The following is a 26,407-nucleotide window of genomic DNA, read 5'->3' on the forward strand; positions in this document are numbered from 1 at the left end:
CCATACTCTCTTCATAGTACAGTACGTGCTGCACCTCTCCCCATACTCTCTTCATAGTACAGTGCATGATGCACCTCTCCCCATACTCTCTTCATAGTACAGTGCATGCTGCACCTCTCCCCCATACTCTTCATAGTACAGTGCATGCTACACCTCTTCCCATACTCTCTTCATAGTACAGTGCATGCTGCATCTCTCCCCCATACTCTTCATAGTACAGTGCATGCTGCACCTCTTCCCATACTCTCTTCATAGTACAGTGCATGCTGCTCCTCTCCCCCATACTCTCTTCATAGTACAGTGCATGCTGCATCTCTCCCCCATACTCTCCATAGTACAGTGCATGCTGCACCTCTTCCCATACTCTCTTCATAGTACAGTGCATGCTGCTCCTCTCCCCATACTCTCTTTATAGTACAATGCATGCTGCACCTCTGCCCATACTCTCTTCATAGTACAGTACGTGCTGCACCTCTCCCCATACTCTCTTCATAGTACAGTGCATGCTGCACCTCTCTCCATACTCTCTTCATAGTACAGTGCATGCTGCACCTCTCCCCATACTCTCTTCATAGTACAGTACGTGCTGCACCTCTCCCTATACTCTCTTCATAGTACAGTACGTGCTGCACCTCTCCCCATACTCTCTTCATAGTACAGTGCATGCTGCACCTCTCCCCATACTCTCTTTATAGTATAGTGCATGCTGCACCTCTGCCCATACTCTCTTCACAGTACAGTGCATGCTGCACCTCTCCCCATACTCTCTTTATAGTATAGTGCATGCTGCACCTCTCTCCATACTCTCTTCATAGTACAGTGCATGCTGCACCTCTCCCCCATACTCTCTTCATAGTACAGTGCACGTTGCACCTCTCTCCATACTCTCTTCATAGTACAGTGCATGCTGCACCTCTCCCCCATACTCTCTTCATAGTACAGTGCATGCTGCACCTCTCCCCATACTCTCTTCATAGTACAGAACATGCTGCACCTCTCCCCATACTCTCTTCATAATACAGTACGTGCTGCACCTCTCCCTATACTCTCTTCATAGTACAGTACGTGCTGCACCTCTCCCCATACTCTCTTCATAGTACAGTGCATGCTGCACCTCTCTCTTATACTCTCTTCATAATACAGTACATGCTGCACCTCTCTCATACTCTCTTCATAGTACAGTGCATGCTGCACCTCTCCCCATACTCGCTTCATAGTACAGTGCATGCTGCACCTCTCCCCATACTCTCTTCATAGTACAGTACATGCTGCACCTCTCCCCCATACTCTCTTCATAGTACAGTGCATGCTGCACCTCTGCCCATACTCTCTTCATAGTACAGTACGTGCTGCACCTCTCCCCATACTCTCTTCATAGTACAGTGCATGATGCACCTCTCCCCATACTCTCTTCATAGTACAGTGCATGCTGCACCTCTCCCCCATACTCTTCATAGTACAGTGCATGCTACACCTCTTCCCATACTCTCTTCATAGTACAGTGCATGCTGCATCTCTCCCCCATACTCTTCATAGTACAGTGCATGCTGCACCTCTTCCCATACTCTCTTCATAGTACAGTGCATGCTGCTCCTCTCCCCCATACTCTCTTCATAGTACAGTGCATGCTGCATCTCTCCCCCATACTCTCCATAGTACAGTGCATGCTGCACCTCTTCCCATACTCTCTTCATAGTACAGTGCATGCTGCTCCTCTCCCCATACTCTCTTTATAGTACAATGCATGCTGCACCTCTGCCCATACTCTCTTCATAGTACAGTACGTGCTGCACCTCTCCCCATACTCTCTTCATAGTACAGTGCATGCTGCACCTCTCCCCATACTCTCTTTATAGTACAATGCATGCTGCACCTCTGCCCATACTCTCTTCATAGTACAGTGCATGCTGCACCTCTCTTCCATACTCTCTTCATAGTACAGTGCATGCTGCACCTCTCCCCATAATCTCTTCATAGTACAGTGCATGCTGCATCTCTCCCCCATACTCTTCATAGTACAGTACATGCTGCACCTCTCCCCATACTCTCTTTATAGTACAATGCATGCTGCACCTCTGCCCATACTCTCTTCATAGTACAGTACGTGCTGCACCTCTCCCCATACTCTCTTCATAGTACAGTGCATGCTGCACCTCTCCCCATACTCTCTTCATAGTACAGTGCATGCTGCACCTCTTCCCATACTCTCTTCATAGTACAGTACATGCTGCACCTCTCTCCCATACTCTCTTCATAGTACAGTACATGCTGCACCTCTCCCCATACTCTCTTCATAGTATAGTACATGCTGCACCTCTCCCCATACACTCTTCACAGTACAGTGCATGCTGCACCTCTCCCCATACTCTCTTCACAGTACAGTACATGCTGCACCTCTCTCCCCATACTCTCTTCATAGTACAGTACTTGCTGCACCTCTCCCCCATACTCTCTTCATAGTACAGTGCATGCTGCGCCTCTCTCCATACTCTCTTCATAGTACAGTGCATGCTGCCTCTCTCCCATACTCTCTTCATAGTACAGTACATGCTGCACCTCTCCCCATACTCTCTTCATAGTACAGTACGTGCTGCACCTCTCCCTATACTCTCTTCATAGTACAGTACGTGCTGCACCTCTCCCCATACTCTCTTCATAGTACAGTGCATGCTGCACCTCTCCCCATACTCTCTTCATAGTACAGTGCATGCTGCACCTCTCCCCATACTCTCTTTATAGTATAGTGCATGCTGCACCTCTCTCCATACTCTCTTCATAGTACAGTGCATGCTGCACCTCTCCTCATACTCTCTTCATAGTACAGTGCATGCTGCACCTCTTCCCATACTCTCTTCATAGTACAGTACATGCTGCACCTCTCTCCCATACTCTCTTCATAGTACAGTACATGCTGCACCTCTCCCCATACTCTCTTCATAGTATAGTACATGCTGCACCTCTCCCCATACACTCTTCACAGTACAGTGCATGCTGCACCTCTCCCCATACTCTCTTCATAGTACAGTACATGCTGCACCTCTCCCCATGCTCTCTTCACAGTACAGTGCATGCTGCACCTCTCCCCATACTCTCTTCACAGTACAGTACATGCTGCACCTCTCTCCCCATACTCTCTTCATAGTACAGTACTTGCTGCACCTCTCCCCCATACTCTCTTCATAGTACAGTGCATGCTGCGCCTCTCTCCATACTCTCTTCATAGTACAGTGCATGCTGCCTCTCTCCCATACTCTCTTCATAGTACAGTACATGCTGCACCTCTCCCCATACTCTCTTCATAGTACAGTACGTGCTGCACCTCTCCCTATACTCTCTTCATAGTACAGTACGTGCTGCACCTCTCCCCATACTCTCTTCATAGTACAGTGCATGCTGCACCTCTCCCCATACTCTCTTCATAGTACAGTGCATGCTGCACCTCTCCCCATACTCTCTTTATAGTATAGTGCATGCTGCACCTCTCCCCATACTCTCTTCATAGTATAGTACATGCTGCACCTCTCCCCATACACTCTTCACAGTACAGTGCATGCTGCACCTCTCCCCATACTCTCTTCATAGTACAGTACATGCTGCACCTCTCCCCATGCTCTCTTCACAGTACAGTGCATGCTGCACCTCTCCCCATACTCTCTTCACAGTACAGTACATGCTGCACCTCTCTCCCCATACTCTCTTCATAGTACAGTACTTGCTGCACCTCTCCCCCATACTCTCTTCATAGTACAGTACATGCTGCACCTCTCCCCATGCTCTCTTCACAGTACAGTGCATGCTGCACCTCTCCCCATACTCTCTTCACAGTACAGTACATGCTGCACCTCTCTCCCCATACTCTCTTCATAGTACAGTACTTGCTGCACCTCTCCCCCATACTCTCTTCATAGTACAGTGCATGCTGCGCCTCTCTCCATACTCTCTTCATAGTACAGTGCATGCTGCCTCTCTCCCATACTCTCTTCATAGTACAGTACATGCTGCACCTCTCCCCATACTCTCTTCATAGTACAGTACGTGCTGCACCTCTCCCTATACTCTCTTCATAGTACAGTACGTGCTGCACCTCTCCCCATACTCTCTTCATAGTACAGTGCATGCTGCACCTCTCCCCATACTCTCTTCATAGTACAGTGCATGCTGCACCTCTCCCCATACTCTCTTTATAGTATAGTGCATGCTGCACCTCTCTCCATACTCTCTTCATAGTACAGTGCATGCTGCACCTCTCCCCCATACTCTCTTCATAGTACAGTGCACGCTGCACCTCTCTTCATACTCTCTTCATAGTACAGTGCATGCTGCACCTCTCTCCATACTCTCTTCATAGTACAGAACATGCTGCACCTCTCCCCATACTCCCTTCATAGTACAGTACGTGCTGCACCTCTCCCTATACTCTCTTCATAGTACAGTACGTGCTGCACCTCTCCCCATACTCTCTTCATAGTACAGTGCATGCTGCACCTCTCCCCATACTCTCTTCATAGTACAGTGCATGCTGCACCTCTCCCCATACTCTCTTCATAGTACAGTGCAAGCTGCACCTCTCTCCCATACTCTCTTCATAGTACAGTACATGCTGCACCTCTCCCCATACTCTCTTCATAGTACAGTGCATGCTGCACCTCTCTCTTATACTCTCTTCATAGTACAGTACATGCTGCACCTCTCTCATACTCTCTTCATAGTACAGTGCATGCTGCACCTCTCTCATACTCTCTTCATAGTACAGTGCATGCTGCACCTCTCCCCATACTCACTTCATAGTACAGTGCATGCTGCACCTCTCCCCATACTCTCTTCATAGTACAGTACATGCTGCACCTCTCCCCCATACTCTCTTCATAGTACAGTGCATGCTGCACCTCTCCCCATACTCTCTTTATAGTACAGTACGTGCTGCACCTCTCCCCATACTCTCTTCATTGTACAATGCATGCTGCACCTCTGCCCATACTCTCTTCATAGTACAGTGCATGCTGCATCTCTCCCCCATAATCTTCATAGTACAGTGCATGCTGCACCTCTTCCCATACTCTCTTCATAGTACAGTGCATGCTGCACCTCTCCCCATGCTCTCTTTATAGTACAATGCATGCTGCACCTCTGCCCATACTCTCTTCATAGTACAGTACGTGCTGCACCTCTCCCCATACTCTCTTCATAGTACAGTGCATGGAGCACCTCTCCCCATACTCTCTTTATAGTACAATGCATGCTGCACCTCTGCCCATACTCTCTTCATAGTACAGTGCATGCTGCACCTCTCTTCCATACTCTCTTCATAGTACAGTGCATGCTGCACCTCTCCCCATAATCTCTTCATAGTACAGTGCATGCTGCATCTCTCCCCCATACTCTTCATAGTACAGTGCATGCTGCACCTCTGCCCATACTCTCTTCATAGTACAGTACGTGCTGCACCTCTCCCCATACTCTCTTCATAGTACAGTGCATGCTGCACCTCTCCCCATACTCTCTTCATAGTACAGTGCATGCTGCACCTCTTCCCATACTCTCTTCATAGTACAGTATATGCTGCACCTCTCTCCCATACTCTCTTCATAGTACAGTGCATGCTGCACCTCTCCCCATACGCTCTTCATAGTACAGTGCATGCTGCACCTCTCCCCATACTCTTCATAGTACAGTGCATGCTGAACCTCTCCCCATACTTTCTTCATAGTACAGTACATGCTGCACCTCTCCCCATACACTCTTCATAGTATAGTACATGCTGCACCTCTCCCCATACACTCTTCACAGTACAGTGCATGCTGCACCTCTCCCCATACTCTCTTCATAGTACAGTACATGCTGCACCTCTCCCCATGCTCTCTTCATAGTACAGTGCATGCTTCACCTCTCCCCATACTCTCTTCATAGTATAGTACATGCTGCACCTCTCCCCATACACTCTTCACAGTACAGTGCATGCTGCACCTCTCCCCATACTCTCTTCATAGTACAGTGCATGCTGCACCTCTTCGCATACTCTCTTCACAGTACAGTGCATGCTGCACCTCTCCCCATACTCTCTTCACAGTACGGTACATGCTGCACCTCTCCCCCATACTCTCTTCATAGTACAGTACATGCTGCACCTCTCTTCCCATACTCTCTTCATAGTACAGTGCATGCTGCACCTCTCCCCATACTCTCTTCATAGTACAGTGCATGCTGCACCTCTCTCTTATACTCTCTTCATAGTACAGTACATGCTGCACCTCTCTCATACTCTCTTCATAGTACAGTGCATGCTGCACCTCTCTCATACTCTCTTCATAGTACAGTGCATGCTGCACCTCTCCCCATACTCACTTCATAGTACAGTGCATGCTGCACCTCTCCCCATACTCTCTTCATAGTACAGTACATGCTGCACCTCTCCCCCATACTCTCTTCATAGTACAGTGCATGCTGCACCTCTCCCCATACTCTCTTTATAGTACAGTACGTGCTGCACCTCTCCCCATACTCTCTTCATTGTACAATGCATGCTGCACCTCTGCCCATACTCTCTTCATAGTACAGTGCATGCTGCATCTCTCCCCCATAATCTTCATAGTACAGTGCATGCTGCACCTCTTCCCATACTCTCTTCATAGTACAGTGCATGCTGCACCTCTCCCCATGCTCTCTTTATAGTACAATGCATGCTGCACCTCTGCCCATACTCTCTTCATAGTACAGTACGTGCTGCACCTCTCCCCATACTCTCTTCATAGTACAGTGCATGGAGCACCTCTCCCCATACTCTCTTTATAGTACAATGCATGCTGCACCTCTGCCCATACTCTCTTCATAGTACAGTGCATGCTGCACCTCTCTTCCATACTCTCTTCATAGTACAGTGCATGCTGCACCTCTCCCCATAATCTCTTCATAGTACAGTGCATGCTGCATCTCTCCCCCATACTCTTCATAGTACAGTGCATGCTGCACCTCTGCCCATACTCTCTTCATAGTACAGTACGTGCTGCACCTCTCCCCATACTCTCTTCATAGTACAGTGCATGCTGCACCTCTCCCCATACTCTCTTCATAGTACAGTGCATGCTGCACCTCTTCCCATACTCTCTTCATAGTACAGTATATGCTGCACCTCTCTCCCATACTCTCTTCATAGTACAGTGCATGCTGCACCTCTCCCCATACGCTCTTCATAGTACAGTGCATGCTGCACCTCTCCCCATACTCTTCATAGTACAGTGCATGCTGAACCTCTCCCCATACTTTCTTCATAGTACAGTACATGCTGCACCTCTCCCCATACACTCTTCATAGTATAGTACATGCTGCACCTCTCCCCATACACTCTTCACAGTACAGTGCATGCTGCACCTCTCCCCATACTCTCTTCATAGTACAGTACATGCTGCACCTCTCCCCATGCTCTCTTCATAGTACAGTGCATGCTTCACCTCTCCCCATACTCTCTTCATAGTATAGTACATGCTGCACCTCTCCCCATACACTCTTCACAGTACAGTGCATGCTGCACCTCTCCCCATACTCTCTTCATAGTACAGTGCATGCTGCACCTCTTCGCATACTCTCTTCACAGTACAGTGCATGCTGCACCTCTCCCCATACTCTCTTCACAGTACGGTACATGCTGCACCTCTCCCCCATACTCTCTTCATAGTACAGTACATGCTGCACCTCTCTTCCCATACTCTCTTCATAGTACAGTGCATGCTGCACCTCTCCCCATACTCTCTTCATAGTACAGTGCATGCTGCACCTCTCCCCATACTCTCTTCATAGTACAGTACATGCTGCACCTCTCTCCCCATGCTCTCTTCATAGTACAGTGCATGCTGCACCTCTGCCCATACTCTCTTCATAGTACAGTACGTGCTGCACCTCTCCCCATACTCTCTTCATAGTACAGTGCATGATGCACCTCTCTCCCATACTCTCTTCATAGTACAGTGCATGCTGCATCTCTCCCCCATACTCTTCATAGTACAGTGCATGCTGCACCTCTTCCCATACTCTCTTCATAGTACAGTGCATGCTGCACCTCTCCCCATACTCTCTTTATAGTACAATGCATGCTGCACCTCTGCCCCATACTCTTCATAGTACAGTACATGCTGCACCTCTCCCCATACTCTCTTTATAGTACAATGCATGCTGCACCTCTGTCCATACTCTCTTCATAGTACAGTACGTGCTGCACCTCTCCCCATAGTCTCTTCATAGTACAGTACGTGCTGCACCTCTCCCCATAGTCTCTTCATAGTACAGTCCATGCTGCACCTCTCTCCCCATACTCTCCTCATAGTACAGTACTTGCTGCACCTCTCCCCCATACTCTCTTCCTAGTACAGTACATGCTGCACCTCTCTCCCCATACTCTCTTCATAGTACAGTGCATGCTGCACCTCTCCCCATACTCTCTTCATAGTACAGTGCATGCTGCACCTCTCCCCATACTCTCTTTATAGTATAGTGCATGCTGCACCTCTCCCCATACTCTCTTCATAGTATAGTACATGCTGCACCTCTCCCCATACACTCTTCACAGTACAGTGCATGCTGCACCTCTCCCCATACTCTCTTCATAGTACAGTACATGCTGCACCTCTCCCCATGCTCTCTTCACAGTACAGTGCATGCTGCACCTCTCCCCATACTCTCTTCACAGTACAGTACATGCTGCACCTCTCTCCCCATACTCTCTTCATAGTACAGTACTTGCTGCACCTCTCCCCCATACTCTCTTCATAGTACAGTACATGCTGCACCTCTCCCCATGCTCTCTTCACAGTACAGTGCATGCTGCACCTCTCCCCATACTCTCTTCACAGTACAGTACATGCTGCACCTCTCTCCCCATACTCTCTTCATAGTACAGTACTTGCTGCACCTCTCCCCCATACTCTCTTCATAGTACAGTGCATGCTGCGCCTCTCTCCATACTCTCTTCATAGTACAGTGCATGCTGCCTCTCTCCCATACTCTCTTCATAGTACAGTACATGCTGCACCTCTCCCCATACTCTCTTCATAGTACAGTACGTGCTGCACCTCTCCCTATACTCTCTTCATAGTACAGTACGTGCTGCACCTCTCCCCATACTCTCTTCATAGTACAGTGCATGCTGCACCTCTCCCCATACTCTCTTCATAGTACAGTGCATGCTGCACCTCTCCCCATACTCTCTTTATAGTATAGTGCATGCTGCACCTCTCTCCATACTCTCTTCATAGTACAGTGCATGCTGCACCTCTCCCCCATACTCTCTTCATAGTACAGTGCACGCTGCACCTCTCTTCATACTCTCTTCATAGTACAGTGCATGCTGCACCTCTCTCCATACTCTCTTCATAGTACAGAACATGCTGCACCTCTCCCCATACTCCCTTCATAGTACAGTACGTGCTGCACCTCTCCCTATACTCTCTTCATAGTACAGTACGTGCTGCACCTCTCCCCATACTCTCTTCATAGTACAGTGCATGCTGCACCTCTCCCCATACTCTCTTCATAGTACAGTGCATGCTGCACCTCTCCCCATACTCTCTTCATAGTACAGTGCAAGCTGCACCTCTCTCCCATACTCACTTCATAGTACAGTACATGCTGCACCTCTCCCCATACTCTCTTCATAGTACAGTGCATGATGCACCTCTCTCTTATACTCTCTTCATAGTACAGTACATGCTGCACCTCTCTCATACTCTCTTCATAGTACAGTGCATGCTGCACCTCTCCCCATACTCACTTCATAGTACAGTGCATGCTGCACCTCTCCCCATACTCTCTTCATAGTACAGTACATGCTGCACCTCTCCCCCATACTCTCTTCATAGTACAGTGCATGCTGCACCTCTCCCCATACTCTCTTTATAGTACAGTACGTGCTGCACCTCTCCCCATACTCTCTTCATTGTACAATGCATGCTGCACCTCTGCCCATACTCTCTTCATAGTACAGTGCATGCTGCATCTCTCCCCCATAATCTTCATAGTACAGTGCATGCTGCACCTCTTCCCATACTCTCTTCATAGTACAGTGCATGCTGCACCTCTCCCCATACTCTCTTTATAGTACAATGCATGCTGCACCTCTGCCCATACTCTCTTCATAGTACAGTACGTGCTGCACCTCTCCCCATACTCTCTTCATAGTACAGTGCATGGAGCACCTCTCCCCATACTCTCTTTATAGTACAATGCATGCTGCACCTCTGCCCATACTCTCTTCATAGTACAGTGCATGCTGCACCTCTCTTCCATACTCTCTTCATAGTACAGTGCATGCTGCACCTCTCCCCATAATCTCTTCATAGTACAGTGCATGCTGCATCTCTCCCCCATACTCTTCATAGTACAGTGCATGCTGCACCTCTGCCCATACTCTCTTCATAGTACAGTACGTGCTGCACCTCTCCCCATACTCTCTTCATAGTACAGTGCATGCTGCACCTCTCCCCATACTCTCTTCATAGTACAGTGCATGCTGCACCTCTTCCCATACTCTCTTCATAGTACAGTACATGCTGCACCTCTCTCCCATACTCTCTTCATAGTACAGTGCATGCTGCACCTCTCCCCATACGCTCTTCATAGTACAGTGCATGCTGCACCTCTCCCCATACTCTCTTCATAGTACAGTGCATGCTGAACCTCTCCCCATACTTTCTTCATAGTACAGTACATGCTGCACCTCTCCCCATACACTCTTCATAGTATAGTACATGCTGCACCTCTCCCCATACACTCTTCACAGTACAGTGCATGCTGCACCTCTCCCCATACTCTCTTCATAGTACAGTACATGCTGCACCTCTCCCCATGCTCTCTTCATAGTACAGTGCATGCTTCACCTCTCCCCATACTCTCTTCATAGTATAGTACATGCTGCACCTCTCCCCATACACTCTTCACAGTACAGTGCATGCTGCACCTCTCCCCATACTCTCTTCATAGTACAGTGCATGCTGCACCTCTTCGCATACTCTCTTCACAGTACAGTGCATGCTGCACCTCTCCCCATACTCTCTTCACAGTACAGTACATGCTGCACCTCTCCCCCATACTCTCTTCATAGTACAGTACTTGCTGCACCTCTCCCCCATACTCTCTTCATAGTACAGTACATGCTGCACCTCTCTTCCCATACTCTCTTCATAGTACAGTGCATGCTGCACCTCTCCCCATACTCTCTTCATAGTACAGTGCATGCTGCACCTCTCCCCATACTCTCTTCATAGTACAGTACATGCTGCACCTCTCTCCCCATGCTCTCTTCATAGTACAGTGCATGCTGCACCTCTGCCCATACTCTCTTCATAGTACAGTACGTGCTGCACCTCTCCCCATACTCTCTTCATAGTACAGTGCATGATGCACCTCTCCCCATACTCTCTTCATAGTACAGTGCATGCTGCATCTCTCCCCCATACTCTTCATAGTACAGTGCATGCTGCACCTCTTCCCATACTCTCTTCATAGTACAGTGCATGCTGCACCTCTCCCCATACTCTCTTTATAGTACAATGCATGCTGCACCTCTACCCCATACTCTTCATAGTACAGTACATGCTGCACCTCTCCCCATACTCTCTTTATAGTACAATGCATGCTGCACCTCTGTCCATACTCTCTTCATAGTACAGTACGTGCTGCACCTCTCCCCATAGTCTCTTCATAGTACAGTCCATGCTGCACCTCTCTCCTTATACTCTCTTCATAGTACAGTACTTGCTGCACCTCTCCCCCATACTCTCTTCCTAGTACAGTACATGCTGCACCTCTCTCCCATACTCTCTTCATAGTACAGTGCATGCTGCACCTCTCCCCATACTCTCTTCATAGTACAGTGCATGCTGCACCTCTCCCCATGCTCTCTTCATAGTATAGTGCATGCTGCACCTCTCCCCATGCTCTCTTCATAGTACAGTGCATGCTGCACCTCTCCCCATACTCTCTTCATAGTATAGTACATGCTGCACCTCTCCCCATACACTCTTCACAGTACAGTGCATGCTGCACCTCTCCCCATACTCTCTTCATAGTACAGTGCATGCTGCACCTCTCCCCCATACTCTCTTCATAGTACAGTACATGCTGCACCTCTCCCCCATACTCTCTTCATAGTACAGTACATGCTGCACCTCTCTCCCCATACTCTCTTCATAGTACAGTGCATGCTGCACCTCTCCCCATACTCTCTTCATAGTACAGTACATGCTGCACCTCTCTCCCATACTCTCTTCACAGTACAGTACATGCTGCACCTCTCTCCCCATACTCTCTTCATAGTACAGTGCATGCTGCACCTCTCCCCATACTCTCTTCATAGTACAGTACATGCTGCACCTCTCTCCCATACTCTCTTCACAGTACAGTACATGCTGCACCTCTCTCCCCATGCTCTCTTCATAGTACAGTGCATGCTGCACCTCTCCCCCATACTCTCTTCATAGTACAGTGCATGCTGCACCTCTCACCATACTCTCTTCATAGTACATTACATGCTGCACCTCTCTCCCCATACTCTCTTCATAGTACAGTACTTGCTGCACCTCTCCCCCATACTCTCTTCATAGTACAGTACATGCTGCACCTCTCTCCCCATACTCTCTTCATAGTACAGTGCATGCTGCACCTCTCCCCATACTCTCTTCATAGTACAGTACATGCTGCACCTCTCTCCCCATGCTCTCTTCATAGTACAGTGCATGCTGCACCTCTCCCCATACTCTCTTCATAGTACAGTACATGCTGCACCTCTCTCCCATACTCTCTTCATAGTACAGTACGTGCTGCACCTCTCTCCCATACTCTCTTCATAGTACAGTACATGCTGCACCTCTCTCCCCATACTCTCTTCATAGTACAGTGCATGCTGCACCTCTCCCCATACTCTCTTCATAGTACAGTACATGCTGCACCTCTCTCCCCATGCTCTCTTCATAGTACAGTGCATGCTGCGCCTCTCCCCATACTCTCTTCATAGTACAGTACATGCTGCACATCTCTCCCATACTCTCTTCATAGTACAGTACATGCTGCACCTCTCTCATACTGTCTTCATAGTACAGTGAATGCTGTACCTCTCTCTTATACTCTATTCATAGTACAGTGCATGCAGCACCTCTCCCCATACTCGCTTCACAGTACAGTGCATGCTGTAAAGGCACTTACACTCGTGACTGAAAGCTATTCAGGCACTTGTATTGTCCTGAAGAAGTGTGCCTAGCCCTAGACCAGTGTAACGCATTGTCTTTTCCATTAACTAATGGTTTGTCCATCTGAGAAGGTAAGACATTACACTTCTCATCTGTAAAACAGATGAGAGTAACTTCTTAAATCCGAGTGGGGTTGGGTCTAATCTCTCCACCTGTATTTACAGTGGTTGCCTGAGTGGTAACCCACACTTGTGAGTATTATTTCAGCTGTTGAGGTGTTTGTTTTCCGCAACAAGCCATAACATCCTACACCAGTGATGCCTAACCTTGGCACTGCAGCTGTGACAAAGCTACAAATCCCATCATGCCTCTGCCTCCCCGAGTTATGCTTAGAGCTGTCAGAGTATTGAAATGCCTCATGGGACTTGAAGTTCCACCACAGCTGGAGTGCCAAGGTTAGCCATCACTGTAGTGGACTCTTAATGGTTCTCCCCCTCCAGATTTTGTATTCAATTAGATGGTGTAGATTCACAACTTCTTGCATTTATTTATCAAGTGAATGGCAGCAAAATTCTGAAATTTTAGTCAATCTGTACACTGGTTGGATGCCGATTTTTGTGTGAGGTAAGGTTTCTTGGATAGATAGAGAGCTTCTAGTGAAATCTGAATAAAACTGTGCACAGTAAAATAATTCATACAATGGTATCTGGCTGATTTTTTCTCTCTTGGTGCCTCAGCCACCAATCAGCCTGGCGGATTGTCTGGACTGGGTGCTGGTTGGGGCTTATTGTTCATCCCACTCACCCCGCCCGCTTCATGCAGCTCTGTCCTGCACCGCCCCATCTGCCCTCCTCCTTCCTGCATGGCAACAGAAAGATTAGCTAACCCAAAGGCTAGTGACACATCTGTACAGCTTTGGCCCGCATTGTCCCTTGCACTTCTTCCGAGTCCTGATCCCTTCCAGGTGACAGTCCTCATACGAGGCAAACTAGACAGTTGGCATTTGCAGGATTCATGCCTATCTATGTCCAGGTTTAGTCTCTGCTAAGTCACAATTTCAGCCTTTGTTTTTTACATGATGGTTTTGATAGTGAGTGGATAGTGTACTGGTCTGCTACAGGGGACCAGGGGTTCAAATCTCGGCTCTTCCTGTTAAGTTAGCCTGCACCTATTCATTAAGGAGCTTTGGGCAAGACTCCTTAACACTGCTACTGCCTATAGAGCGCACTCTAGTGGCTGCAGCTCTGGCACTTGGAGTCCCCCAGAAGAGAAGCGTGATATAAATGTTCTGTGCTTTGTCTTGTCTAGATCAGAGGGGTAATGACAAGAGGGAATCACTATCACCGTGAAAACACTACAGCAAGTGACATAAACGTCATATCCCAAGAATGTCACTTACGTGGTTTTCTCTGGGAGGTTCAAGAACGTCTGAATGACAAGCGGAAGCTCCGACTTTATGATGTACAGATAACTGGACATGGCTGCAGGACATGAAACGAAAGTCAAACACAATAAAAATATTAAGGCCTTGTTCACTTCAATTAGCGCAGATGGCCGTGTGATCGGAACGCAATTCATAAGATCACACGCCATCTGCACAGCTATGCACTGCGCTACTGATCCTATTCTCAACACTGCGATTCCCTAAAAATGCATGCGGCAGCATGTGTAATGGGAATGAGACCTTAAAAAAATAATATGATCACTGCTGGGCTGAAGCAAGGTTCAATTCACTGAACTCAGATAGCACACATACATTTTACTGAAAGGGAACCCACAACCTCCTATTTCTGTAGCAGACTCCAGTGGAGATCATTGCATCATTGTATAAAAGTGTGTACACACACTGAGAGTGCGAAGGGATAATAGATTTTTGCTGTTTTCTAGCCACACCCCCTTCAGCACCTTCCTTTCCTTAACTTATTTAACCACTTGAGGACCACAGTCTTTCTACCCCTTAAGGACCAGGCACTTTTTCCCAATTCAGACCACTGCAGCTTTCACGGTTTATTGCTCGCTCATACAACCTACCACCTAAATGAATTTTGGCTCCTTTTCTTGTCACTAATAAAGCTTTCTTTTGGTGCTATTTGATTGCTCCTGCGATTTTTACTTTTTATTATATTCATCAAAAAAGACATGAATTTTGGCAAAAAAATGATTTTTTTAACTTTCTGTGCTGACATTTTTCAAATAAAGTAAAATTTCTGTATACATGCAGCGCGAAAAATGTGGACAAACATGTTTTTGATAAAAAAAAACCCATTCAGTGTATATTTATTGGTTTGGGTAAAAGTTATAGCGTTTACAAACTATGGTGCAAAAAGTGAAATTTCCCATTTTCAAGCATCTATGACTTTTCTGACCCCCTGTCATGTTTCATGAGGGGCTAGAATTTCAGGATAGTATAAATACCCCCCAAATGACCCCATTTTGGAAAGAAGACATCCCAAAGTATTCACTGAGAGGCATAGTGAGTTCATAGAAGATATTATTTTTTTGTCACAAGTAAGCGGAAAATGACAATGACAAAAAAAAAAAAAGTTTCCATTTCTGCTAACTTGCGACAAAAAAAATTGAAATCTGCCACGGACTCACCATGCCCCTCTCTGAATACCTTGAAGTGTCTACTTTCCAAAATGGGGTCATTTGTGGGGTGTGTTTACTGTCCTGACATTTTGGGGGGGTGCTAAATTGTAAGCACCCCTGTAAAGCCTAAAGGTGCTCATTGGACTTTGGACCCCTTAGCTCAGTTAGGCTGCAAAAAAGTGCCACACATGTGGTATTGCCATACTCAGTAGAAGTACTATAATGTGTTTTGGGGTGTATTTTTACACATACCCATGCTGGGTGGGAGAAATATCTCTGTAAATGACAATGTTTTCATTTTTTTTACACACAATTGTCCATTTACAGAGTTATTTCTCCCACCCAGCATGGGTATGTGTAAAAATACACCACAAAACACATTATACTACTTCTCCTGAGTACGGCGATACCACATGTGTGGCACTTTTTTGCACCCTAACTGCGCTAAAGGGCCCAAAGTCCAATGAGTACCTTTAGGATTTCACAGGTCATTTTGCGACATTTGGTTTCAAGACTACTCCTCATGGTTTAGGGCCCCTAAAATGCCAGGGCATTATAGGAACCCCACAAATGACCCCATTTTAGAAAGAAGACACCCCAAGGTATTCCGTTAGGAGTATGGTGAGTTCATAGAAGATTTTATTTTTTGTCACAAGTTAGCGGAACATGACACTTTGTGAAAAAAAACAATTAAAATCAATTTCCGCTAACTTGTGACAAAAAAATAAAAACTTCTATGAACTCACCATACTCCTAACGGAATACCTTTGGGTGTCTTCTTTCTAAAATGGGGTCATTTGTGGGGTTCCTATACTGCCCTGGCATTTTAGGGGCCCTAAACCATGAGGAGTAGTCTGGAAATCAAATTCCGCAAAATGACCTGTGAAATCCTAAAGGTACTCATTGGACTTTGGGCCCTTTAGCGCAGTTAGGGTGCAAAAAAGTGCCACACATGTGGTATCGCCGTACTCGGGAGAAGTAGTACAATGTGTTTTGGGGTGTATTTTTACACATACCCATGCTGGGTGGGAGAAATACCTCTGTAAATGGACAATTGTGTGTAAAAAAATCAAAAGATTGTCATTTACAGAGGTATTTCTCCCACCCAGCATGGGTATGTGTAAAAATACACCACAAAACACATTATACTACTTCTCCCGAGTACGGCAATACCACATGTGTGGCACTTTTTTGCACCCTAACTGCGCTAAAGGGCCCAAAGTCCAATGAGTACCTTTAGGATTTCACAGGTCATTTTTGTTTCAAGACTACTCCTCACGGTTGAGGGCCCCTAAAATGCCAGGGCAGTATAGGAACCCCACTAATGACCCCATTTTACAAAGAAGACACCCCAGGGTATTCCGTTAGGAGTATGGTGAGTTCATAGAAGATTTTATTTTTTGCCACAAGTTAGCGGAAATTGATTTGAATTGTTTTTCTTCACAAAGTGTCATATTCCGCTAACTTGTGACAAAAAATAAAATCTTCTATGAACTCACCATACTCCTAACGGAATACCTTTGGGTGTCTCCTTTCTAGAATGGGGTCATTTGTGGGGTTCCTATACTGCCCTGGCATTTTAGGGGCCCTAAACCGTGAGGAGTAGTCTTGAAACCAAATGTCGCAAAATGACCTGTGAAATCCTAAAGGTACTCATTGGACTTTGGGCCCCTTAGCGCACTTAGGGTGTAAAAAAGTGCCACACATGTGGTACCGCCGTACTCAGGAGAAGTAGTATAATGTGTTTTGTGGTGTATTTTTACACATACCCATGCTGGGTGGTAGAAATATCTCTGTACATGACAATTGTTTGATTTTTTTTACACACAATTGTCCATTTACAGAGAGATTTCTCCCACCCAGCATGGGTATGTGTAAAAATACACCCCAAAACACATTATACTACTTCTCCTGAGTACGACGATACCACATGTGTGACACTTTTTTTGCAGCCTAGGTGCGCTAAGGGGCCCAACGTCCTATTCCCAGGTCATTTTGAGGCATTTGTTTTCTAGACTACTCCTCACGGTTTAGGGCCCCTAAAATGCCAGGGCAGTATAGGAACCCCACAAGTGACCCCATTTTAGAAAGAAGACACCCCAAGGTATTCCATTAGGTGTATGGCGAGGTCATCGAAGATTTTATTTTTAGTCACAAGTTAGTGAAAAATGACACTTTGTGAAAAAAAACCAATAAAAATCAATTTCCGCTAACTTTTGACAAAAAATAAAATCTTCTATGAACTCGTCATACACCTAACAGAATACCTTGGGGTGTCTTTTTTCTAAAATAGGGGCACTTGTGGGGTTCCTATACCGCCCTGGCATTTTACGGGCCCAAAACCGTGAGTAGTCTGGAAACCAAATGTCTCAAAATGACTGTTCAGGGGTATAAGCATCTGCAAATTTTGATGACAGGTGGTCTATGAGGGGCCGAATTTTGTGGAACCGGTCATAAGCAGGGTGGCCTTTTAGATGACAGGTTGTATTGGGCCTGATCTGATGGATAGGAGTGCTAGGGGGGTGACAGGAGGTGATTGATGGGTGTCTCAGGGGGTGATTAGAGGGGAAAATAGATGCACTCAATGCACTGGGGAGGTGATCGGAAGGGGGTCTGAGGGGGATCTGAGGGTTTTGCCGAGTGATCAGGAGCCCACACGGGGCAAATTAGGGCCTGATCTGATGGGTAGGTGTGCTAGGGGGTGACAGGTAGTGACAGGAGGTGATTGATGGGTGTCTCAAGGTGTGATTAGTGGGAGAATAGATGCAAGTAATGCAATGGCGAGGTGATCAGGGCTGGGGTCTGAGGGTGTGGGCGGGTGATTGGGTGCCCTAGGGGCAGATGGGGGTCTAATCTGATGGGTAGCAGTGACAGGGGGTGATTGATGGGTAATTAGTGGGTGTTTAGAGGAGAGAACAGATGCAATGCACTTGGGAGGTGATCTGACTGCGGGTCTGCAGGCGATCGGATGGTGTGGGTGGGTGATCAGATTGCCCGCAAGGGGCAGGTTAGGGGCTGATTGATGGGTGGCAGTGACAGGGGGTGACAGGGGGTGATTGATGGGTGATAGGTGATTGGCAGGTGATTGACAGGTGATCAGTGGGTTATTACAGGGAAGAACAGATGTAATTAATGCACTGGCGAATTGATAAGGGGGGGTCAGAGGGCAATCTGAGCGTGTTGGCGGGTGATTGGGTGCCCGCAAGGGGCAGATTAGGGTCTGATCTGATAGGTAACAGTGACAGGTGGTGATAGGGGGTGATTGATGGGTAATTAGTGGGTGTTTAGAGGAGAGAATAGATGTAAACAATGGATTTGGGAGGTGATCTGATGTCGGATCTGCGGGCGATCTATTGGTGTGGGTGGGTGATCAAATTGCCCGCAAGGGGCAGGTTAGGGGCTGATTGATGGGTGGCAGTGACATGGGGTGACAGGGGGTGATTGATGGGTGATAGGTGATTGGCAGGTGATCAGTGGGTTATTACAGGGAAGAACAGATGTAATTAATGCACTGGCGAATTGATAAGGGGGGGAGGGGGGGTCTGAGGGCAATCTGAGCGTGTGGGCGGGTGATTGGGTGCCCGCAAGGGGCAGATTAGGGTCTGATCTGATAGGTAACAGTGACAGGTGGTGATAGGGGGTGATTGATGGGTAATTAGTGGGTGTTTAGAGGAGAGAATAGATGTAAACAATGGATTTGGGAGGTGATCTGATGTCGGATCTGCGGGCGATCTATTGGTGTGGGTGGGTGATCAGATTGCCCGCAACGGGCAGGTTAGGGGCTGATTGATGGGTGGCAGTGACAGGGGGTGATTGATGGGTGATAGGTGATTGGCAGGTGATTGACAGGTGATCAGTGGGTTATTACAGGGAAGAACAGATGTAATTAATGCACTGGCGAATTGATAAGGGGGGGGGGGTCTGAGGGCAATCTGAGCGTGTGGGCGGGTGATTGGGTGCCCGCAAGGGGCAGATTAGGGTCTGATCTGATAGGTAACAGTGACAGGTGGTGATAGGGGGTGATTGATGGGTAATTGGTGGGTGTTTAGAGGAGAGAATAGATGTAAACAATGGATTTGGGAGGTGATCTGATGTCGGATCTGCGGGCGATCTATTGGTGTGGGTGGGTGATCAGATTGCCCGCAAGGGGCAGGTTAGGGGCTGATTGATGGGTGGCAGTGACAGGGGGTGACAGGGGTGATTGGTGATTGGCAGGTGATTGACAGGTGATCAGTGGGTTATTACAGGGAAGAACAGATGTAATTAATGCACTGGCGAATTGATAAGGGGGGGTCAGAGGGCAATCTGAGCGTGTTGGCGGGTGATTGGGTGCCCGCAAGGGGCAGATTAGGGTCTGATCTGATAGGTAAAAGTGACAGGTGGTGATAGGGGGTGATTGATGGGTGATTGATGGGTAATTTGTGGGTGTTTAGAGGAGAGAATCGATGTAAACAATGGATTTGGGAGGTGATCTGATGTCGGATCTGCGGGCGATCTATTGGTGTGGGTGGGTGATCAGATTGCCCGCAAGGGGCAGGTTAGGGGCTGATTGTTGGGTGGCAGTGACAGGGGGTGATTGATGGGTGATTGACAGGTTATCAGGGGGGATAGATGCATACAGTACACAGGGGGGGGGGGGGGGTCCTGGGGAGAATCTGAGGGGTGGGGGGGGGTGATCAGGAGGGGGCAGGGGGCAGGGGGGGGAGATAAAAAAAATAGCGTTGATAGATAGTGACGGAGTGATTGATGGGTTATTAGGGGGGTGATTGGGTGCAAACAGGGGTCTGGGGGGTGGGCAGGGGGGGGTCTGAGGGGTGCTGTGGGCGATCAGTGGGCGGGGGGGGGGGGCAGATCAGTGTGTTTGGGTGCAGACTAGGGTGGCTGCAGCCTGCCCTGGTGGTCCCTCCGACACTGGGACCACCAGGGCAGGAGGCAGCCTGTATAATACACTTTGTATACATTACAAAGTGTATTATACACTTTGTAGCGGCGATCGCGGGGTTAACATCCCGCCGGCGCTTCCGTATGGCCGGCGGGATGTTACGGCGGGTGGGCGGAGCCAGTTGCCGGGGGAAGCGCGCGTCGTCAATGACGCGATCGCTCCTCCGGCTAAGGAAAAGGACGCACCGCCTTAAGGCGTATTGCGGTCCTTAGGGGATCCACTTTGCCGCCGCCCATGGGCTGTGGGCGGTCGGCAAGTGGTTAATGTCCTAACTAGATGCGATGTGCCTGGATATACGTATTTTGTTCACACTATACTAAACTCGTCTGAGAATCGAGAATGTGTACAGGTGTACCCGAGCATGTTTAAAGATTTAGATTGGCAGACCTTTACACTACAGTGAGTCCTGAGCACATTTGTAATGATCCGCTCAGCTGGCTGCACAGGCAGACAGCTGTTTGACCATTCCTTAAAGAGACTCTGTAACATCAAAAAGATCTCCTGGGGGGTACTCACCTCGGGTGGGGGAAGCCTCGGGATCCTAATGAGGCTTCCCACGCGTCCTCTGTCTCACGGGGGTCTCGCTGCAGCCCTCCGAACAGCAGGCGACAGACCCGACTGTCAGTTCAATATTTACCTTTGCAGGCTCCAGCGGGGGCACTGTGGCTGCTTTCGGCTCGGAACTAGACGGAAATACCCGATCTCCGTCGGGTCCGCTCTACTGCGCAGGCGCAAGTCTCCAGCGCCTGCGCAGTAGAGCAGACCCGACGCCGGTCGGGTATTTCCGCCTGCTTCGGAGCCGACAGCCACCAGAGCGCCTGCGCAGGAGCCGGGAAGGTAAATATTGACGTCGCCGCTGTACGGAGGGCTGCAGCGAGACCCCCGAGGGACGAAGGACGGCGTGGGAAGCCTCATTAGGATCCTGAGGCTTCCCCCACCCGAGGTGAGTACCCCCCAAGGGACATTTTGATGTTACAGTTCCTCTTTAAGTCTGTGGGATGCAGGTCTCTGGATAAGAAACCTGTCTTTGCTTTGCAAGCTTCAGACCTGCTCTGCTGAGGAATTTGCATATACTGATTATGCAAATTGCCTAGTCTCCTCCCTTGAAGGCTTGCAGCATAAATACCATGTGATCCCACAGTCCTTCGCTGCTCATCATGGTTTGTTACAGTTGAAACACTCCTGGAGTGTCAGCCTTGCTATTGTCTGCTAAAGATTATTCCTGGGGATTGCATTAGGCATCCCTATAGCTTGCATTATCAGTTTTGCCTGTGTTGTCTCTCTTCTGCGATTGTCCTGCCTTCAGCGGTGGTCGACAGGTAATCGTTCTGTCTGTCAGGGGTGCTAACCAGGGCAGCGGTTGCTACTGGTATCCCCTTCTGTTCATCTGTTTGATCGCACTAGTCTCTAGCGGTAGCGGCTGTGGATCCTTCTGATCTGCTTTCTTGGAGTGTAAGCTGGAGCAGCGGTTGCTACTGGCTACCTCATCTGTCTGTCTAGCTTGGATCACACTTGCTCTGGCTGAAAGAGCAGTGGATCCTACTAAGCTCTGTTTCGGTACTTGGATCACACTTGCTCTGGCGGAAAGAGCAGTGGATCCTACTAAGCTCTGTTTCTGTGCTTGGATCACACTTGCTCTGGCGGAAAGAGCAGTGGATCCTACTAAGCTCTGTTTCTGTGCTTTGATCGCACTTGCTCTGGCAGAAAGAGCAGTGGATCCTGCTAACTCTGTTTCCCTACTAGGTTCACACTCGCTCTGGCGGAAAGAGCAGTGGATCCTTCCTGTCCTGTCCCTCTACCTAGATCGCACTCGCTCTGGCGGAAGAGCGGTGGATCTTATCTGACCTATTCCTGTTTCTGTTTGTTAGTCTGTCTGGATCGCACTCGCTCTACCGGTAGCAGCAGTGGTTCCTTTTGTACTCTGTCTGGGAGTGTAGGCCAGAGCTGCGGTTGCTGCTGGCTGCTCCCTCTCTCTGTCTTGTCTGATACGAACGCTTGCTGTAGGCTCGGTGGGGTAACCGTTAAGCAAGCGTTCGCCTTCTCTGTTTCGTGTTTGTGTGGCGTTGGTTAGTTAGGGTGGCGTGCTTGTCTCTGTTGCGCTTAACGTGCGGAGATCGCGCCGTACACGCGTTTGCTGTTGCGAATGAGTGCGGTGTTCGCGTTTAGCTAGCGTTTATTTTCCTTATACTCTCATTGTTTGCTGTGCCTTTGCTACTCTCATGCTCTGTCTTGCTCAGTCTTGTGTCACTTCTGGCAATCGCCTCTCTTGCGATTGCGTTCCTACTTTGTTTCTGTTGTTGTGTGTTCACCGTCGCAGGTTGACGAATAGATTGGTGTACACACATACACCCTGTCTCTGTGCTCTCTCTCTCTTCAAGGGCTATCTTGCCCTGCATTGCTTCCCCTCGTACAATTCCTATCTGGCATCTGTGGCTGGGCAGAGGATCTGTTCCTCTGCACTCCACAGCTCCACCTGCCGGCAGGAATTCCCCTCTACAGGTGTGTTGCACCTTTTGCAGTGTTCTCTCAGATTATACGCTTGTGGAGGATTTCCGCAGTGTCAGCGCGCATCCTGTGCGCTGACCACGGAAAGAATTCCACAATCGTTACAACATTGCTTTCCTCCTTACATACTTACTTTCCTCTCTGCGTCTAACCCTGCAGTAATTTATGTCTCTGCCCCTCCCACAATGGTGAGATTTCCCAGCAGTATTTTGTGTCTCTGCCCCTCCCACAATGGTGAGATTACTCTGCAGTAGTTTATCTCTGCCCCTCCCACAATGGTGATATTTCACAGCAGTATTTTGTGTCTCTGCTACTCCCAAAATGGTGAAATTATCCTGCAGTAGTTTGTGTCTCTGCCCCTCCCACAATGGTGAGATTATTCTGCAGTAGTTTATGTCTCTGCCCTTCCCACAATGGTGACATTTTTCCTGCAGTAGTTTGTGTCTCAGCCCCACCCACAATGGTGATTTCCCCGCAGTAGCTTATGTCTCTGCCCCTCTCACAATGGTGAGATTTCCCTGCAGTAGTGTGGGTCTCCTCCCCACTCTCACTGCAATATATTTCTTCGCGTTCCCAGCCTGTATATCGCCCCCTATGCTGCTATTGCGGCCTCCTGGCCACAATAGCAGCATAGGGGGCGATATACAGGTCGGGAACGCGAAGAATCACTCACGTTCCCATGCCTGTCGGACGGTGCAGGCCAAACCGGAAGTGTTCGCCGGCGGGTCCTGGACCCTCGGAGCGGAGCTGCGAGGGCACCGATCGGCTGCAGGGGGCTGAGGGAAGCCCCAGGTGAGTTCACCTCATTTTTTTTGGGCAGACTTTAGGTTCACTTTAACAGTCTCATTTTTTAAAAGGAACTGTAACCAAATAACATAATAAAAAAATGCTGATTGTTTTCAATATTCATTTATAGATTATTTAGTCAGTGTTTGCCCACTGATTGTAAAATCTTTCCCCACTCTGATTTACATTCTGAAATGTATCTCTTTAGTACAGGCAGGTGATTTCTGCAGAATGTTCATTACTTTTCTTATAAAGCCAGTGCAAAAACATAAATGCTTGGGGGGATTCTGCATAGTAAAAAGCCTAGGCATAAGGCTCCTACACACATCAGACTATAGTCTTTGGAAAATGAAAGATCACAGACCAATCTTACCACCCTTCATGTAGTATGAGAGCCATACCTACACAGTCTTTTCTATGGAGCTGAACTCCCCATAAGACAGAAATCTTTGCAAGATGCTGCACACACAGATGCTGTACAGACACAAAAGATCAGTATCTGCAAAAGATCTGTTCTTGCCAAAGATCTGTTCCTGCAAATTGCATTCATAGTCTATGAGATCTGCAGATCATCATACACACCTTGTTTAACTGACATTCATCTGCAGATCAGACAATCATCTGTAGATCTGAAAATTCATCCTGGTGGATCTGATCTGCAGATGAAGGTCTGTTAAACAAGGTGTGTATGATGATCTGCAGATATCATAGACTATGAATGCATTTTGCAGGAACAGATCTCTTGCAGATACTGATCTTTTGAATGTCTACAGCATCTTTGTGTGCAGCATTCGGTCTGATGGGGAGTTCAGCTCCATAGACTAGACTGTGTAGGTATGGTTCTCATACTACATGGAAGGGAGTAAAATTGGTCTGTGATCTTTCATTTTCCAAAGACTATGGTCTGATGTCTGTATGAGCCTTAAGGCTACATACACACTTTGGAAAAGGCAAGATCACAGACCAATTTTACCCCCATTCCATGTAGTATGAGAGCCATACCTACACAGTCTATTCTATGGAGCTGCACTCCCCATCAGATAAAAATCTTTGCAAGATGCTGTACACATAGATGCTGCACACATGCAACAGATCAGTATCTGCAAAAGATCAGTTCCTGAAAAAAATATGTTCTTGCAAAATGCATTCATAGTCTATGATATCTGCAGATCCTCATACACACCTTGTTTAACAGACATTCATCTGCAGATCAGATCCACCAGGATGGATCTTCAGATCTGCAGATGATTGTCAGGTATACAGATGAATGTCTGTTAAACAAGGCGTGTATGAGTATCTTCAGATATCATAGACTATGAATGCATTTTGCAGGAACGGATCTTTTTCAGGAACTGATCTTTTGCAGATACTAATCTGTTGCATGTGTACAGAATCTTTGTGTTCAGCATCTTGCAAAGATTTTTATCTGATGGGGAGTTCAGCTCCATAGAATAGAGTGTGTAGAGTATGGCTCTCATATTACATGGAATGGGGTAAAATTAGTCTGTGATCTTGCCTTTTACAAATACTTTTATCTCAAGTGTGTATGTAGCCTAAAGGTGCATACACACATCAGACTATAGTCTTTGGAAAATGAAAGATCACAGACCTATCTTACCACCCTTCATGTAGTATGAGAGCCATACCTACACAGTCTATTCTATGGAGCTGAACTCCCCATCAGAAAAAAAACTTTGCAAGATGCTGCACACAAAGATGCTGTACAGACACAAAAGATCTGTTCCTGCCAAAGATACATTCCTGCAAAATGCATTCATAGTCTATGAGATCTGCAGATCATCATACACACCTTGTTTAACTGACATTCATCTGCAGATCAGACAATCATCTGCAGATCTGAAAATCCATCCTGGTGGATCTGATCTGCAGATGAATGTCAGTTAAACAAGGTGTGTATGAGATCTGCAGATATCATAGACTATGAATGCAATTTGCAGGAACGGATCTTTTGCAGGAACAGATCTTTTGCAGATACTGATCTTTTGTGTCTGTACAGCATCTTTGTGTGCAGGATCTTGCAAAGATTTTTTTCTGATGGGGAGTTCAGCTCCATAAAATAGACTGTGTAGGCATGGCTCTCATACTACATGAAGGGTGGTAAGATAGGTCTGTGATCTTTCATTTTCCAAAGACTATAGTCTGATGTGTGTATGCACCTTAAGCCTCAGTGGGAGGGCAGTGCTACATACCAATATATAGCTATAGGAAGTGTTTCTGATGCTGAAACCAGGTTATTTAACACAAAAGTGTGTATCCTGTATGGAGGAGGATGATGCCATTTTAACGTTTTGTCAGTAGAGCAGAAATGGCATCTCTGCTGGAGAGATCTCACCACTGAAGTCCCCATTATACATGTATATTCTGCATGTGGTTCCTCACTGGCTCACAGTCTGCA

General features: G+C 47.5%; 1 protein-coding gene across 2 annotated transcripts in view; it reads right to left on the bottom strand.

The window, feature by feature from the left end:
* Positions 1–26,407, bottom strand: part of LOC137532453 (sodium-coupled neutral amino acid transporter 3-like) — a 158,728-nt gene that overhangs the window by 27,069 nt on the left and 105,252 nt on the right. For both annotated transcript variants that reach the window (XM_068252943.1, XM_068252944.1), the window contains exon 7: positions 14,569–14,650. In XM_068252943.1, coding sequence (XP_068109044.1) covers positions 14,569–14,650 — 82 coding nt within the window. The remainder of the gene's footprint in view (positions 1–14,568; positions 14,651–26,407) is intronic.

This window comes from Hyperolius riggenbachi, chromosome 9, assembly GCF_040937935.1.
Source record: "Hyperolius riggenbachi isolate aHypRig1 chromosome 9, aHypRig1.pri, whole genome shotgun sequence".
NCBI classification, from domain to species: domain Eukaryota; kingdom Metazoa; phylum Chordata; class Amphibia; order Anura; family Hyperoliidae; genus Hyperolius; species Hyperolius riggenbachi.